At 41.1% G+C, this 19,880-nt stretch overlaps 1 protein-coding gene across 1 annotated transcript in view; it reads right to left on the reverse strand.

The window, feature by feature from the left end:
* LOC117151297 overlaps window positions 1-19,564 on the reverse strand; it is a gene marked incomplete at its 3' end in the record, with an annotated part of 172,194 nt that extends 152,630 nt beyond the window's left edge. The window contains exon 1 of the mRNA XM_033319154.1: window positions 18,127-19,564. Within this exon, the coding sequence (XP_033175045.1) occupies window positions 18,127-18,198 (72 nt within the window). The remainder of the gene's footprint in view (window positions 1-18,126) is intronic.
* Between the last annotated feature and the right edge of the window lie 316 nt (window positions 19,565-19,880).

Genomic DNA, 19,880 nt, shown 5'->3' on the forward strand with positions numbered 1-19,880 from the left:
ACCACTCTGTATAATTGAAAATTTCCAACTATTTAAAAAAAATAATCAATGCCTTTCATTACTTTCTTAAAATTTCTTTGTCCGTGTAATCGATCAAAACATTGATGTAAAATTCTATAATTCCAATTTTTAAAGGCAAGGACGATAAGAAAATCTATTTTTCTGAAGACGAAGACATGGTACTGCAATTGCAAGGTACTTAATCTGTAAAACTCGAAGAGCACAATCGTGGTACCAGCGCAGACTCCTTTAAGGAAAAACGAAACTGTGTCACCGATATTAAAAATTCCAAATTATTAATCGTGGCTGGAAAGTGCGACAAAGTTCGATCACCGTTATTCGGCACGGATATGGCGGGAGAATGAGCAAAAAATCGCGATATGCAAGTTTGATGGGTGGATAGACTGGCGCCATCTATCAGGAGAAGTCAGCACCAAGGCAACCTCTTCCGCGTTTCATCAACAATGCAGTCAGGATCGTGATAGATCAACAGGGGATCCTCGAATATCACCGCTAACGAGAAAGTCATTGCAAATTTGTATGCAAATCGGGCGCACCGTGTACTATTAGCTCGTCTTTTCCAACTTCCCCTGTGCGAAATCGCGCGTTCGTCGTCAATTAAAAATCCAATTTCTCGCATCGATCACTGAACCACGATTGGTCGTGAAAATTGCTAAATTATAAAATACATAAGGGGCAAACGATTTTTACCAGTGAATTTAACCTCGCAAAAATGTCACTTTCTATGCGATACAAAAACATTCGAGACAACGCACGACCTCGTTCCCACCCGAACCTTTGTAACGTGTGTACAGATAAAAAAAAAATTTTTTTTACTCGCTTACTCTTGTAATATCGACTTTAAATAGGCATTGCATATTATCCTGTATTATTAAGTCCTAATAATAGAAAGATTAAGATTTCCCTATTCTTATTCTTCTTACCTATTAAATACGATAATTGATTGTTCTCACGATTATTGGTTCGCGTTACATTCGTGGGACAACGTGGGTCGAGGCGAGACCGCGTAGGATGACTAGAGACTCGCTTTTAAGTCTCGCACCTGGTATATTCGTTAACCGTCAATTGTTAATTTTTACCCGACAATTCTAAACACCAGCGACTCGAAACTTTCTGTCAAAAATAACGTGTCATCGTTCAGTTAACCCATATTCACGTAATAAGGTGTGCTTGCTCGGGAAACGAGTTCAGCAGTACGTCTTGTCTCCAAAACCGCAAATTACAGGCGCAAGAGGGGAGAGCGCGTGAGCGATGAATCGCGACCGGGAATCGCCACGAGTCGACTCGCTCTTGGTAAAGAATGTGCACGGCCGAGCCGAAGCGCTATGATTCAATTACGGGGTAACCGGCATCACGATCACGTGTAAATCAAGATAAATCGCCGGTGTACTCGACTGTCCTGGTTCGACGATGTTGCGATATCGCTGCCGGATAGCAATCAAATTGTCAGACGCTCTAAGTGCGAATCCCACTTCTTCGTTGCTCTAAATATACGAGAGCAAAGAGAAAGAGAGCCCGCCTTCAACTACCAAGCCTTTCTTCTTCCTTTTAATCTTTCCACTCTGTAGATCAATGCAGCGAGAGCAGGAAATATCGATACCAGGCGTCGATGATACGATCCTGGCATCCGCTCCAACCATCTTCAATCTTCTTTCTTATACCAGAGTTTGTTCGATGAACCGTTTTAGATTCATCCCTCGCTGGGCCTTGTTCGATTACTTAATTTACTCGATGTTAGGTTATGTCAAAGTCATGATATAGGATGATTGTAAAATTGGTCAGCGATCGTGATATATAATCACGTTTCGAACAGTTGCAACAACAGAATCGACAGAGATACGGACATGTGGGCAAACAAAATTTCAATCGGAGACTTATTAGGAAGAGATGTTTGATCGATGCAATGATACTAAGTACGATCGTATCTATAAACAGAACTACTACTAATCTCATCTTTAAAGTTACGCTTAGATTAAATCATCGTGTAGTCGTAGTAATTTATGTCAGCCTTTTCAACACGGATATCTTTTTATAATTTCAGGAAGAAAGAACATACACTTTCTTTCATTTACTTAATTTCTCAATATATGATATTTAACGTTAGAAACACTCTACGATATACATACATAGATTCGATAACGCGTTTCCAATAAATGGTTAGATCATGCATCGAGGGATTAAAATAGCACGCGATTAGCAATGAGCGTGATGCGTGAAAAACGAGGCTCGTTATAATTTGCTTATATAATTCGCTCTCGAGTACGAAGATTTTAGATTAGGAACGCTACAACCTTAGATACTTTGAATATTCCGATTCCTAACGAAGAGTAAAATACGACAACTTTGGGAACAATCTCGAAGGAAATTTCAATATATGTTGAGGGATTTGAAAATCAAACGCATAATTGTTATCACGAAACAAGGAATTTATGTAATTACTCTCTATCTGTCGTTAAATCAACGCTGCAAACAATCCATAGATTTGAAGTTCTCTTAAAAATTTGCTCGTGGAAACATGCAAACGTTATTTTAATCCGATTTAATCGTAATGACTTTAGTTCGATCATCCATTGATTCCCCGTACACGGAGGATAAAAACACAGTAGAAAAACATTGTTCGCCATAGTAGAGAGTTCTCGAAGCGAGTTCCATTGGCAACATGAAGCGTTCGTTTGCACGTGCTATTGTGGCTGGGCGGTCGCGCGCACGTTTGATTGCGTCGAGGATCTTAATGAGGCGAGGAAGCTTCTTTCGCAATTGATTCGCGTCAGCCAACGTAATGCGTACTCTCTTACCATGGTTCGTCTTCTTTCCGGCTGATTTAAGAGGCACAATGTTGCGCACGCCAGGTGAGAAGAAAATACGCGACCGATAAATTTCATTATAAAGTTTTATCGACGTTTTTGTAATTGTCGTTCGATCGATAGCTTGGCTGGTTCTCTCCGCGCTAGCAAAGAAGTTAATTATCCTTCGCAACAAAAACAACCGATAAGCGTTTCCGTGTTGCTCGAAGAACTTTGAAGAGTTAATTAAAGGTATCTTGAAAATTGTAAGATTGACTGGGATTTATAGTACAAAGCTCGCGAAACTATTTTAATACCTATCTTCGAAAACTGTGACGCGTGTATTGTGTGATTTTTGCATAAAACATTCTGAAATTTCATGACTATATTGCTGAAACTTGGAACTAATGTGAAAATGTACGTACAAGTCGGAGGATATTTATCGCAGGCATATATGTAATAAAAAAATTAAGGTCTCGTGTCTCGGTCCCAGTAAATGTCGAGGTTTACTAAATGCTTCAAAATATTTTATATAATATGTACAAGTTTTCTATGGTAAGCGTTCAAATAGTTTCGTGATCCAGTATATATCTCTAGTTTCAACTTCGCTGCAGAAAACAGAAGTAGACTAGTTTCATGTCACGAAGTTTCCACTGCATCGAGAAAATGCAACACGATTTACCTGGAACATTTTTCCAGCGACCGAGTCGTAGATCGGTATGAGAGATACGATTTGCGGCAGGCTGAAGTTTCTCAAGGCAGGGAATAATGGGAAAAATCGTTGTTTCAGCGAATGATGCGAGAATCAAAGAGCGGTTCGCAGGCTCGTAAGCGCCATGATCGGGTTTAGGTGGCGATTAAAGCGTTGCTCTCGAATTAATGGTAGAAAGGAATCGTATAATTCGACTCGACGAACTTGGAATTCGTTACATTAGGCGCGTCATTGTTTAACCAGCGATGATTAATCGCAACGGTTTATTCTGAGAAACCTCCGGGCTCTTCCTTTTGAAGACGGAAGTACACATCGAAATGCTAGATAGAGATCACGCTTTATAATGATCGTTCGTGATTCAAATATGAATACGATGATACGAACCTTTCAAAGAGTGAATCGACGGTACTATGTTCGAATGCTAAGTAGCTTCGTGGTAATCGTGATCTATTGCACCTAGGAAATCATTCAACGATAACAATAACCTATCCCGTTTAGCGTACATCGTTTATTAATCTGTAACTGCTATTGTTAGATCGAAGAACTTTAGACCATATAAACGTTGTTATAATTTCCCTCTTAGTTCTAGAACTGTCATCAACTACCTAACAACTTGTCATGCATAATTACATGTATTGTACATCGATGATTATAATCGAAGCGATACCGTGAAAATAAACAGATGTATACAGATCAGAAAGATCATAAGAGAATAAGTATTTTTCTTAATTTCCTAATTGTAATATCACTTCACGATCAAACACGTGAAAACATAAGTCGTTATGTTCGCTTTACCTAAGAATTTTTTTACAAAACATCGAACGTTTTTCCATATGAAACGAATATTCAAGAAGCATTGTGAGACGATAGATAAAGAAAGAATGCGATTCACACACCATCGATCATAATTATCCGATCTTGTCATCGCCATCATATGGTAGTTCTTTCAACTTGGAAGGTGGGAACGGATGGAATGAAAATTAAACTCATACTAAGAATCGTAACATCGGAATCTAATTCTCGATTAAAATGCCACTGGCCGCGTAACAATGCGACGGAAATGCATAATTCATCGATAACGAGTCAGGATCCGCTCCACTAAACGGATAATCGTCTAACGAGGATGATCTTGCGGGGAACGCGACCGCGGCTAACCGAGCACCATATATCGCCCCGATCTAAAGAGCTTTCGAATTAATACCTGGGTAATTGCGAATCTAATTAGAAGCGCGTGACACGAAGAAATTCGAGGAACGTCGAATAAATCAGTCGTTACCAGATGCTGTAACTGTCCAGCTAAGCTTGCGTTCGATGATTACGTAAGAAAAAAATTTAATAGCTTGTAGCGTTCTTGTCCTGAACATGCTTCGTTTGGAATGCAGAAACGCGATTAATGAAAAAAAAAGTTATTTTTGTTAATCTTTTCGTTGTTCAACGAACGTTCTTTAAATTTATAACAAGAATAGCGTTTCATAAGAGCGTAATAATTTAGAGAGATAAATTCAGGTGTAATTAATTAAAATAACCAGAATGAGACGTTAAGTTACCTGGATTCAAGCGACTTGAAACCATCTGACCAACGTGAACTTGTCATTTAAGTTGAAATATCCTTTCAAGTTTCTATGCTCGTCCTCGTTAGTCAGGTCACTCGACTACAAGTCGCTTGTATTCAAATAGCTTGAAACCAACTTACTAACGCAAAACCAGTTATTTTACTCGACTTGAAAGGAACAATAGTTGCTACGTAATGTTATTCATAGTTTGTTAATGTTATTTCCACTTTCGCTTATATATGTTCCTTGAATTGAGACCACTCGGTTTTACGCTATCTATTTTCCATTAGGTCTCTATTTGCCATTAGATCTCTATTTGAAATCAGATTACGTGAAGTATTTTATGATTGTAGATTGATCTTTATATATGCATGAATTAAGTCTCGATAACAGTCAGCGTTAATATTTAAACACCATTTCGCAAACATCAAATAAAGCTGGTATTAGAAACGAAACAATCTTAAAATATACTTCCTACAGACTTCAGATTCCTTAGAAGAGGACCATATCTGAACAATTCAACACCACGTTTTTCCTAAATTCCAAAAGTAAAATAGTTCAGTTTCAATGCCAGTGAATCATCATTCTCCGTCAGTCTTATAAAACCGAGACTAACCATTTGATTCAACCATTGTTTACCGGAACGCATTCCACTAAAATTACCCAACCAGCGATCGTTATCGACTTACACGATTCACGATCAGCAGCCAGATCGCGAAGGTGAAAGTTTCGTACGCGTTTTGAGCGCTCAATTACAATTTTACCCTTATCTCGAGGTATATTTGCAAACGAACGATCGATAATCGACTCGAACAACAGCCAACACATTACGTGTCGTCCTCGCGCTTTAATCGTAGCGTAATTGTACGCTTCATCCCCCTTCAATTAACAACCACCGTTATTATCGAATATTAATTGGCCAGGCGACGAGAGGCGTGTATTTTTTCGCGTTGCACGCGTCGAACAAAGACTTGTGCCATTTATCGAAACCTCCTATCGAACCGGATAAATAATTATGTAGGTAAACTCTTCCTGGCCGCGATAAATCTTACCATAACCGTGGCTCGCCATTCATTGTATCGTCGCGTTGTTGCGCCGCGGTATCAGCGACAAGCAGGAAGAATTTCTACGAGTTCCATTTCAGTCTGTTTCCGTATTTGCGGAAAGCGTATCGAAACACGTGGAGAAAGAGAGAAAGAGGGAAAGAGCGAGAGCGTAAGAGGGTGAGAGAGAAGGGAAGAAAGGCAGGGCCACGCGATACGCGTTAAACAAAAGGCGTGCTTATTAAAGAAACGAACGATCAGTGCCGATAATTCGTAACAATAGGCGAGAAACCTCTATTGTACATTGTTCCGATATGCTATCACTGTTTATCATCTGATTGATTTAGTGCGACGACGTGGATCGCGCGACGTGAAAGACGGAACGGATTAGATGCTTTAAAGAGCAGACAAAAAAGTAAGAAAAATGGAGATAAGAAGGGGGGACAAGAGTAACGAACCGCGTTAACGACGAAAAATACGAGCAACCGGAAGCGGGAAACGCGGAGACACAAACGCTCGTTCCGTTCACTGAAGAGAGTCTCTCGCGGCTGCTGCGCTTTCTTGTCGGCTAATGAGTCGGTATTTATTGCCTGACCTTTACCGGTATGTGTATCCTCGCGTTTCCTCCTCCATTTCGTTCATTAGCAGCCATTAATTCGCTTGAAATTAAATCTGTAATATTTGCCCGAGGATCCTTCGTACGAGGAATCTAGCAATCCTTATTGTTGCGTTAAACGAAAAAAAGAAAGAGGGCAAAGTGGATACACACACCATGGCGGCGTTATCAATCGAAGGTTAAATAAATTTCAGGTTACAACTGGCTCGCACCCTCCTATATTTTACGGAGCTTACCGAAAACAGAGGTAGTCGCGTGGTAGCTGATCCCACGAGGGGAACAAAGATTGTAATCAAACGAGTAGATACCAAGCGACTCTTGATACTTTACGGTGGAACGTCGCGCGATGTATGTACACAGAAGCCAACTAAGGAACGAAGTGTTTCAATTTATCGCCGGTGCCACGACTCTCTGTACAGTTACTCGTGTGAACGCCGACTCTAATAACATTATAAATAAAGATACGAATCTCGTGCGCGCTTCTTCACCGTACGATGTCCCTACGCTGAAACGATACGGCATTCGTTTATCCTGACTCTTAAAAGACTTAGCCGTGCCTGGCGCGATCCACTGACAATTACGTGCCTATCTTGACTGATTACGGACTACATTGAAATCATTAAAGTTATCAATAGCTGTGTCAGTCCATCGAGATCTTCAAAGTTATTGGGATTATTAAAATCAAGGATGACATCGAACTTATCAAAGTCATGGCTAATCCCATTGCTTAAGTGACTCAAAAAAAAAATCGCTCTTTGAATGGTTCAATCACGAGTGACTCGTGATTATTATTCCTCGTTTCGAATGCAACGAGTCTGAAACATCTAATATTTCACTACACATATTCCGAATAGCCTGTACATCGTGTCTAGCGAGCATACAATCGGCGGAGCCACGTTTCACATCGCGGGAAAGGTCAACATCCAGATCGAAGATAGAAGCTGAGATGTTTACAGCTATTATCATCTAGTTTGCCCGCGGTGGAACACAAATACAAATTTAATACCGATCAATCATGGACGACGTACTAGACTGACCTCGCCCCACGTTTATACACGAATCTCTTAGTGAAAGCGATAGACCGTTATGTTACCCCGCTACGGATGTAATAATTATTCAAAAGTGGCGGTGTTCTCGTGTTTTACCGCACGATAGGATCGCTATGCCGGAAGAGACGTTCGGACAATATTAGTTATCGTTAAGTGATCGATGGAACTCGTGCATTTTTCCACGAAAACAACCCCTCGCTCCAACACAATCGTCGAGACTTTCGCAAAAGCTCTTGTCCCGCTAGGAAATCACGTTACGAACTTGCCGCCTCCTGACTTTACGCAATAACTTCCGGACAATCGATAATGCTCCGGTGCATCCTCGCTGGTCTACTTAGTTTACGGTTTCCGACACATGGAACATCGACGTTGCTGAAAAACGGTAAATACCTCTGCGGTTGGCCTGGTTTCGATTCTCACGCGGAATTTGTGATCACCTTCGAACAAACTCGTAAATCTTCGATCTTTCACGTAAGGATGATAACGAGGCTGGTAAACGTTTCTTCGATAGTCGTATTGACTAACAAGCGATCTTTGTGCATAAACGTTTAAAAATCTCACGGTACACGGTAGATGCAGCGAATTTTTACTTACGATGAATTTATTTATTGATATAGGATACGAATGCGTGACAACGAAGAGAATTTTCTCACCCTTGTAGTCGTTAGGTTCAACGTATCTCGAACGTCGAGCTCTTCCGCCGATCTTCTCAATGATGAAAGAAGCCTCATTCTGATCGTTCGAACGAGACATCTCCAGCGACGAAAACGAGGAAATCGTAGCATGAATTTCACGGCTATCAAACGCGTAAAGCAAATAACGAGACAGGAACTGTCTCACGCTCTCGTCGCGACAAAATCCATTGTGGAAAAATTAATATTAATCAAGGTGGATGCCGGCGTAGTTTGTATGCAGATGGGGGATTCGGTACGCGTGCAACAGAAAGTTCGAGTAATTACACCGTCGCCTCGCGGAGCAGAACTGAAAGTGCTCGCTGAGTGTTCGATGCACGAACCGTATACCAACCAAATGGGGGAAAATGAAATTTGAATATTTCAATTACCTAAATTCTTTCGTACATGTAAGAATACTTTCATCTATTAACGTTATTAATGAATGGAAATATACGATAAAATGTAGAGTTTATTGCTCTAAATCTCTCCAAAAATAATTTCCAACTAAAACACGCTATTGTCTCTTTATGTTATAATAGTTGGCTAAGACTGAAGCGATATAAGTTAATAGAAGTAACGTAAATATTAAAAATCCTTGCACATTTCTCATGTTTGATACCAGTAATTTTGACTAGTTAAGTAGCTCTGATGTTAGTAAAAAAATAGTAATAATCATCTAAAACTATCAAAAGAAAATCTGCAAAAAATATCGAAGCTCTGTCTCACGAATCACACTTGATCTTACTAAGCTTCTATACACCTCTATCCCAAGAAGTTTCCTGTCTAAATTCTTGAATCTTCTACCTAAATACGATCTCACGATAGCAAATTAATTGCATGTATTTCTGCAACGTATTGCGTGAACGATATAATTAACGGCACACCGTAAAAAACCGCAACCGAGCGGACGGTTGCGTGAGTCACTTTCATTCGCGTTGGCGCGCCAAGCGCGCGAATTAAATTGAAACGCGCGAATGCGCGCGCCTGCGCGGATAGATGCGCGAGAGACGAACGCGCCGCACATTCAAAATTTGCCGACCTTCGCGCGTATACTCAAACTACGCGTTGCGCAAGTGAAGAATAGCGCGCGGTCTAACTGACAAATAATCCGATAACAATACACAAGTTTCGGTAGTTTATCGGTAGATCTTTTATTTACCGGGCGGATTTATTCCTTTCTCGTTGTGACCGAATTTACGCTCCGCTATCTTGAGTAAAGGAAATAAGATAAATACCATCTTCGATTTTCCAAATGGATAGAAGTTACGAGTCATATTTTGCTAGTTCCTTTGTGATATTTATTTACCGAGGCGTGAATAAACCGAAATAACTTTGTTATCGAGTGTTCGTTGTTCTTATCTTGTTAGAGAAATGTCAGAAGACTACGGTTTAAAATCATATCTCAATGTTTTCGAAGCAGAGAACACAGAATCTTATGTCACCCGTAGAATAATACAAAGTCGTGTTAGTTATCACAGACGTGAAATTAGGTCTAGAAAGATTAATTTCAAAGTGAGCTAACAAGATTGTCCTATCTTCACGGAGATAAATTACAAAAACCATGTAAATCTCTAAAAACGTTTGTCTTGCTCAAATACGTGTAACTTCAAACATCTATCCGTATCTATGAATCAATTAACGATATAATTATACAGGGAGCAACAGGAAAAAGATCTAACTCCATCAATCTTATTGAAACAGCCTAAACATAGCCTTCTATCGAGGAAACGAGCCTTCGAGCACTCGCGTCCGCTTCACACCCCTTCAGCTCTCTTCGAACTCATTACAAAGCGTGGCCGGTAACATAATTCATTGGAACAATAACGTACCTTGGCCCGGCTGGTATTCGAGAGCACGAAGAGAGAAAGAAAGGGAGAACACGTAACTGAATGCTCTTTTATCGTACTAATTTAAATTTTTATACGTAGCCGCGGCCAGAGGAGAGAAGGAGCCCGGGAATCTTTTGTGCGTCGTCGTCGACTGCTAAGCAACTATCATCAATTATCCTCCGACATTGGCAGCGCGCGGCTCGTGGCACATCTCGAGCTGTTCTCGATAGAGCCTCGAAGAGCTGGGAGAGACGACGCTCTTTCTATCCTTCGAGACTCACGAGCGTTCACCTCACGCCGACACGAGAGAACCGGAGTGGGCCGGCTCGCGACGGTACAGATTCTCTCGACACAATGCCCATTCCTGCCGTGAAATTGTCTTAATTGTGATTAAAGTTTTTGTCAGTCGACGCCGGATGTTCCTGTGTATGCACGAGGATAGAGAAAGAACTAGGTTTCTCCCGAGACACGAACAAAGCCCGCGACACTCTAGATTCTTATCGAATACTGGATTTCCTACGTATACTTCGTAAGTATTGGGACACATTTTATACGAAGCGTGACAATTGAATCGTCGAAAAGGCAAATTAATCAACTCCGCTTTTTATTCAAGTTAGCAATTTTACAATAGTATTCAATAACTCAAAAAAAAATTTTATTTTCATAAAATTATTTACCAGAAATAGAGAAAGCGTAAATAACCGTAAATTCTAAGATAAATTTTTAGAAACAATGTTTGTAATTGTCATTCGTCTATGCGATTTAATTTGTGGAGTTGGTCAACGTGATTTCTAAGCGTCCCAAAACTGTTCATTCCATTTCGTCTGTCTTACTAAATTAAGTCGTTGAAACTCAACAATGTTCGCCTTACGTACGTCCCCATTACGTTATTACATTTGCCAAGTATAATCAGGTTGATGACGTTGCTCCATAGATCATTTGTCGCGTCCTTCGTGTTGAATAATTTGATTCGATTTGAGAGCGCGGTTAGACACATTGATGGTGTGGAGAGATTGTAAGAAAAAGTACGAATTCTTTCCGCGATACGTCAACGTACGAGGTTTTCTGGATCTTGATAGCCGAGAGCTGTTGCAGTCGATGCTCGTTAAGGAAAACGTTTCCGGTATTTCGCAAGCGCTATAGCCAACTTTGTCGGACGACTAAAGACATTGTAATAGCGAGATATATAGGGTAACCGTGTCCTTACATTTTAATAGAGCTCATTGAAGAGACTAGATTACCTTTCAGATGTCTTTTATAAACTTAACCGCGAATACTATATATATATAATACTAATTATGTGCTTTTTATCGCGACATCCTTGAATCTGACTGAAAATGTAACCGTTAACTCAACTATATCGTATAATACAAACTATACATATTATACATCGCTATACCACTATAGTTAACTCTTAACTCAAATAACACACGATGCCAAATGTCTCAATAATTTTCTGTTGAGGTTTTATGTATCTCGGAATAGAGAGAACAAACACGTGGATGAATGTATTATAGGATTTCTTTATCAAAAATGTTAGAAATTAAGATTTCCGATGGTTTCTATCCTATATGATAATTTATTGATAGATGGATATATTACAGTGGATTAAACAGAAAAAGATGACTATTTAACTTGAACTTTCGATTAACGATTCTTCACCCTCCGGTGGCTAACTGAACATCAACGGCTGCGGTGCCGAAATATATTAATGGCCGTTAGGCTTATCGAAGTTTTCCAACCATTTCGGCTTGTCGACATTTGCGCTTTATCGTCGACATTGTCTATACGTTGACGATTTTTTCGCGGTACTATAATAGAAACCAAAGAAGCCGCTGTAAAGAGAATCGTTGTGCCAAAAACTAAACACTACAGAAGATGTAGAGTTTTCCTAGAAGTCAGACCCACTTCAACATTTTCAATTATACAGAGTGGTTGGTAACTGGTGGTACAAGCGGAAAGGGGGTGATTCTATGCGAAAAAAGAAGTCGAAAATATAGAATAAAAATTTTTTTTAATTTTTTTTTTTAATTTTCCCATCGAGACAACGATCTAAAGTGAGATCCGTTATAACGTACCGCACGCGTACCGAGCGAAAATTCAAAGTCGATTTTCTAGAAAACAAAGTCTCAAACGAAAAATTTGTATTTTATATTTTCGACTTCTTTTTTCGCGTAGATTCACCCCCTTTCCGCTTGTACCACCAGTTACCAACCACCCTGTATATAACTGCGGCAAGTCAATATATTTCTACTAAACCATACCAGTTAAGGATACAAAGAACGATCCGAAATCTGGTAGATAGCACCTATCTGAAGTTTTATTTCTTTTCTCAAGTCTCCCCAAACTTCAATTCAATTGTTCTTCCGACACGATAAACATCATACTTCCTATTCGCGAAATAATAACCTGGTTGAAACAAAAATTCAACGATTCATCAAAATTCGTGGTACTTGACTTTTTCTGGCTTTACGAGCTCACCTGAATGTCGCGTCAGAGGAACGAAGCGTCGTCTAGCGGCACAATGACGATATTTAATAGAAGCAACGAAGCGTGAAGCAACGAAGCGGCTCGCGATAAAAGAACGGCGGAAGGGGTGGGGGAAGGGCACGTGTTTCGTTTTTTCGATGGAATTTGCATAGTACCTTTCTCTGGTCCTCACGAACGGGGCAAGTCGGCCGTCTAGAAGTGCGCTCGATTAATTAGCGGCGAAAGTAAGTGAAATTGCACACGGTGCATTGTGGCAGGCGCATCCCTGCACGACGCTAACCGCGTCCAGGTGCCGCACTCTCCAGCCAAGGCGGAATGTCGACCCGCTATTTTTCTCGGTTAATCATAATCACTTATGTAGGTCACGTGAAAATACGAAACGCGCGAGAATAACGTTCCTCGCTCTATATAATCACTTCGTTCCCAGATCAAACTCTTCGACTCGAGACTGTTTGACGAGAGCGATATTCGAACCTCTCAGAAGCCTCGCCGATCAACTCCACGTTTTAGTAATTCCTTAATTTTGTTACATAAATATGCGATTAATATTCAGTTCCCGAGAAAGAAATGACTTACTGCCATAAGCCAATTTATTATATTATTTATTTTATATTATTTCTACATTTCTATCATAGTAACCTTACTTCTATTCATAGAAAATGCTAACATCGTTCGTAAAAAAAAAAGGCTCTGGCAAAACCTGTATATTACTCATATTTTACACGAAATCATCAGTTTCGAAAGTGTCACGATTCGAACCAATAACTAGCCTAAGATAAAGTGGGGAGAGTCTATGAAAATTTTCTGCCGTTTCCAAGACGATGAACGTAAGTAACTAAGTAAAGTCGGTAATGTTGACCGAAGCGAAGCGTTCGGTCGTAAAGTTAAGATACATGTGTATGTTTTCAGAAAATTTGTAGACACACGAAGTTTTAGGGCGTCGCGTTAGAACAACGTTAAATATGTGCCGAGTAATAAATCCGTGTCAATGTACATAAATGTAGGCTTGCCAACGTGGCTTCGAAATCACGGCGTCATAGTTCCGACAGGAATCGCTGTCGAGTGAAAATTAGCTTCTTCAGTCGTGGCAAAGAGATTTCGTAAGAAATATGTACGTTAATACATATTAAACAAGGGGTTCGTGCGATTAAACCGGGGACAAACGTTTTTCTGACGATCCGCGAGCAGCGACCGTGTAACCTAAGCATATACGCCAAGAACGAACAATGATATCATCGATCTTGCTTCATATAGTATGAGAGTCTTTCGAGAAGAAAACAGTATCGTACGATGGAACGTAGCTCGTTTCGTTTCTATTTAATTTCAGGGACGATGAATGAGCGCCTCGAACGTAACATAATAAGATCCACGCGGAAGAGGATGTACGTGATAGCGTTTTAACCGAATTAAGAGAACGTACAGGATGTTATAGAAAAAAAATGATCTAGATCTTCGTAAGCCTATAGCTATCGCCAAGAGGAGTAAAATATGTTCGTTAAACGGAGATCCTAAAATCAAGCAAATATTTTTCTCGGAACGTACTATAAATCTCCACACAAAGTCTTTCAGCCTATTTTTATAACACCTTATATAACTGAAAACAAGTATAATATTAGGAAGAGAACGGAGAGAAGCTCGTTCGTTCAACTGCAACATCGTATCTCACATGGCTGATCCGATTTGCAACGGCCATGAACGTTAACAATAGCGATTAAAGAGTCATCGATCAATCTGTCCGCCTACATTCGTTCAAAGCAAACATTCTTCTCGGTGTTTCCACTTTCGATTCAAGTACGCCGTTCGATAATGGAACAAATTATTTCCGATAAAACGAAGAAGTTGAAGAGCGTGGGCAAGAGCCGATACGAACGAAGCAAATTAAATTAACACTGCTAGGAAAGAAAACAACGATTTGATTACCGACGCCACCGAAGTCTCCTCCTTTTCTTCTTGTTTCTTGTTCCGATCCGCGGTCGTGACTGCGAACCACGATATGAGATGTGCAAAACATTGCGATAGCGCGAGTAACGGGAGAAAATGCTGCGTTAACGAGTTTCAGATAAAACTGCCTTTGAATCGCAACGATTTTCAACGTCGTTTCCATCAGCCTCCGAGGACGATCAACGCGAGTAAAAGTCTTTAAGAATTTATTAACTTTCTTTGATACTCTTCCTCGCTCCGAGAGAAAGAGTTTCTATTTTATACACATATGGAAATATGTGTAATTCAAGTAATTCTCGAACGCGTACTTACAAAGCGCTTCAAACGCGCAATTTAAATCCACGTACACGCATACAAGCTATCTATTGTAAAGCTATATCTATTGGTACGAAATTTTAGTTAATGCTCGATTATCTGATCGCGAAATCCTATTATGCGAACGAAGGATGATAGGTAATGGAGAAAATTGGCCAACTTCCATCATACGAACTTCAGTCGCATAAATTGTTTCTCCCCCGACATGTTCAATACATGAAGGGCCACTGTGCTCTCTCTCTCTCTCTCTCTCTCTCTCTCACACACACATCCTCGATATTCCACGCAATTGTCAAGAACGATAATGACAATAGAAGGCGATCGTCTTCGAGAAAAAGCTTAAAACGTACGACGGCGAAAATCGAAATAGATCAACACACCCACGCGACGATGTCCCGCTCCGGAGTTGCTGGTAAGCACGATAAAACGGGGAAACGGTTCACGCCGGTTTCGCGAGTTGTTCGAGGGCCAGACGAGGACAGATAACGAGATATAGGGATGGGAGAGGGGTGGTCGGCCGTATTTATCACTCTGAGATCCCGAAGAGCGCACAATGCAAGGCGAGAGAGAAGAAAAGAGAGGTGAACGGAGCGGTTCGCCAGGCTGTGGAACGAGACGCGATGTAGTGCAGGTAGATTTATGGAAGGTGGGAGGGAAGAGAGAAAGAGAGACTCTGTGTGTTTGTGTCGCAGGTCAGCCGCGGTTCACGGTCACGGGGACCAACCGCTGGACTAACCTAACGTAACCTGACTCGGCGACCGCAAACTGAATTGCACCCCGTCCGCCCCTCGACATCCCCTAGTCCACCCTAACCCCCCGGTTTCCGACCGCCTACCGCTCCTTTCTTTCCTCTCGAACCGATCTTCGTCTCTACACGTTGCTACTCTTCCATTTGTCTACCCTAGCTGTACTCGCGAACCTCCCACCTCCTCCAGCGGACCGATTCGTTTAATTTATTAAGATGCTGACTCCCCCTCCGCCCCCCTTCCCTCGAGCCACCGACCCNNCGACCCGGGACTTTGCAAAAGCGCCGTCCCTTTTTTTCTCTCTCCCTCTCGATAATTACAATACGAGAGTTTCTAGGAAACAGACTGACTGCGAGTCGACGCGGTTCTCGAGACGCGATGTGTTCTTGCGACGATTCGAAGAGGCGGATTTGAATTCGCTGGATTCTTCGTGTGGAACAGGGGGTAAAGATTGACGTAGACATAAATCGGATGAATTGGAGAGCTGTTAACATTAGAAACGATATTATCGGGTTTCTAATTTTAACCCTTGACACATTCAGTGCCGTGTGAATCTAATAATAGATACACGTTGAACTTTCCATTCACACCATTGATGTCTCCAGCGCGTACAAAAGTGACGATGCGTCTCCCTGGTGGTGAGCCTGAGTTATAATTTGATCCTCATTTAAACTTAATATGTACTATTGTGCAAAACTTTGCTAATGATATTAATCCAATTCTAGCGATAGATATTAGCATTATTTCACTTGAAGCATCTCAACGATTTTCAATTAGATCCACAATTATAACATAATTTCAGAGATTTAAACTTTTGACCGTAATGTCTCAGAAACTACCGAAGAATTAAAGCACTCCCATTTCACTCTAGTGCCTACTCGTTCACCTAAACGCATTTCAATTTTAATGTTTAAGAAGTTGGTTAAAATCCATTACAACGACGGGAATCGAAATATACGACTGACTGTATAATCGGAATATCTACATACTTATTCCACCGAGACTTAACGCTCAATGCGAACCCCCGTTACATCAGGGTATAACAATCGTTTGCATAACCGTGCGGTAGATCTCCGTGCTTACGCATCAAAGTAATCCAATCCGACAAGTCGTAAATTGCGCGCACCCCCAACCCAAACGTGTTTCCCTTCCGCTGTACGAAATTTATTAACAGGGCGTGTCTATAGGTACGGTACACAGACCAGCCATCTTTTTCCTGATTGATTAACACATCTTGCTGGATCTGCCGTGTTCATTGCTAACCCGTGTTTAGCGATAAAATTTAATAAAAAGATCTGTCGACAAATTAGACGCGGTCATATTGTTTATCAATTAGACAACAAGTATCGATAATTGAGCAGACACGAAGGAAAAAAAGCATAGAAATGGGAGATCTAGTCCTCGTTACGCTGCGAACGGCGAACGAATCCTACTTCGATGAAAAATCAATGAACCAATGAATTGTGCACGCATCCAATCGATCATGATGATGATCGAGATAACGATATTCATCTTGTAATATACAATGTATATTATAGGACTTACAGGCCATAAATAAATAATAACAATAATGATATATCGATAGAAATCGACAACGCGGCCGGCACGAAACGGTACAGAAAGAAATTAGAACTGCTACGCCGGCTCCTACGGCAATTATCCAATTACCGTGTTCGCATTAGCTACAGTTGCAACGTCTAATAATTGCACCTTCGTTCTGGTAAAACGTTCGAACGTGGAACGACCTCACCGTTAAGTCGCGATACAATGCGCGCGCAACCAACGATTCAGCTAATCGAAAATCGAGAGAAAATTGAATTATTTTGGACAGTATTTCGATAGAAATATCTAGCGGCCATGAAACTGAAACATTCTATATTGAGTTCCTTTCCTTTTATTAAGCTTCAACAACCATGCAACGAATTTACGTCTTATTAATGGTTCCGAACGTAAACCCTTATATGTATAACTTTGTTGGAAGTATTCTGTGCTTTCGGTCGAAAGAGTTACGAGGAGAAAAAAAAGATCGATACTGCCGGTAGGTGGTAATTTTCATACCAAGTACGGTTTCCGGTCGGCTCGTTGCATAACGTATTCAATGGCTACCGCAATTACAGCGGCCGTTTGACGCGAAGCGCGGCTAAGTTCGGTCATAAAATCCTGACCTTGAGAATTACGATGCAACGTTCGTACGTTTACTTCTCGCCGGTGCTGTCGATGGAAACCCATCCCAAACGGCGGTTTTGCTTCGTTCGGACAAATCATTTGCATCGTGAACAACCACACGCCCGCGCGTAAACTAAACTACGCGCGTACGGCGCCAAATTACGAAGTACAAAGCGTGCAACACTTACAGGCAGATTCCTGAGCCCCAGCCGCACCTTCGAGTACTTCTTCATAAAGACCCGCCAGAGCACGTAAGCCATGACGATTATCCAACTTCCGATTCACTCGTGAGGTTATCTTCGAGATTATTCCGTCACCTTTCACACTTTGTCACCGTTTCACGTAAAAATTTCAAAAATTAACACCATCAGCGTCCGGATTCGCAAACGTCCGTCCATGATACGATCGTTCGATTATCGAAATTACTCCGCATCTCGATCTCGAATCGGTCGTGGGATAATGGCGGGAACACGATTGCGCGGTAAAAAGTCGATATCGAATTCGAAAGTGGTTCGTCTATGGCGCCACTTTTCCCGCGTGAAACAACCCCGCGACCGTTTAACCTTAACCAATGATACTCACTTTGTACAAGGTTCTCGTATTAGCACGGCGAAGAAAAGGGAGGAGAGAATCGTCGAGCAGAAAAATAACGAAACGTGTCTCGCGTACGTTACAAGAGGAAGCAACACATCTCGCGTACAAATTGATGCGACAATCTTCATGCCGTTCCGATAATGAGCGACTGGATAAATCACCATTCACTTCTAAAGGAACAGTATGTATTTTTCTACTCAAACGTTCCCAAGATTTCACTATTTTCTGATAGAGAAAAACATAACCATGATTTGACCTCGTAACACGTTTTTATAAAACACCTCTCTATTCCCGTATCTGATATTACATTCATTTTACGATAATTTTCCGTATACAAAGAATTCGCGTTTTCTCTAGCCGTCACGAAAAATAAATGAACGCGATCCATGCATTAACAGAAAAATGCAGAACAGCGAAAGCTGATAATCTTCGAATCGACGCAATTCGATCTCTTGCATAATTCATTATAATGTCCCGATTGTAATTGCGTCCGGCCATGCACGCCACCAATACTATCGACACGCACGGTATGATCGATAAACATCAAAGCCAGTGTTCACTCGGTCGATCGAAATCGCCGCTGCGCGTATTCGTTGATTTATACGAAACCACGGTACGGCATCCGATTCAACACATATATATAATCACGTGTCAGGGGATAAACTTAACCTTGAAATCCTTCGTTTTTGCAGGAAAGATGCACGCCTGTACACAGGTGAAAATGAATCAGTTGCACGCAGTGTCACGAGAAATGTCGTCAGACCAGAATACAAGGAAGCGACTGTCATGATTTAATCGACGAACCAATGAGACTTTCTGTCGTCCTCGAAGGATATAAACACTCTCGAAACTACGCTCTGTACGAGAGGTAACTCCAAAGGAAAATCACACAAGACTACGATGGCAACGTTCGACAATCAGGACGGTTGCAATCACTGAGATTCCGTCGAAAGTTTTTGTTGGTATTGATACAGCAGGATGCACGAGGATTTTGAACGAACGACGCGCGTCAAAACACCCGTATGCCTGACGGCTCTCGCTGCCGAGATATAACTGACACGACACACGCAACTACCTACTCTCGCGCTCGAACCGTGGAACGATGAAACGGAACGTTCGGAACGCCGGAACTACGGAACGATATATACCTGAATCGCGTTTCAGCGCAACTTTAGGCGTGTCTTTAACCACCCGACACCACGTTTAATGGAAATAGAGGGTGTGCTCCTGAGGTCTATGTCCCTGAAATCTCGAGTTCGCTGAACTCTGGTATCATGGTGCTTTTATTTATACTTTTATTTTATGTTGCTTAATATTAATCCATCTTAATCCCTAAACACTTCAATTT

The sequence above is a fragment of the Bombus impatiens genome, unplaced genomic scaffold, assembly GCF_000188095.3.
Source record: "Bombus impatiens unplaced genomic scaffold, BIMP_2.2 scf_0136, whole genome shotgun sequence".
Taxonomy (NCBI): Eukaryota; Metazoa; Arthropoda; class Insecta; order Hymenoptera; family Apidae; genus Bombus; species Bombus impatiens.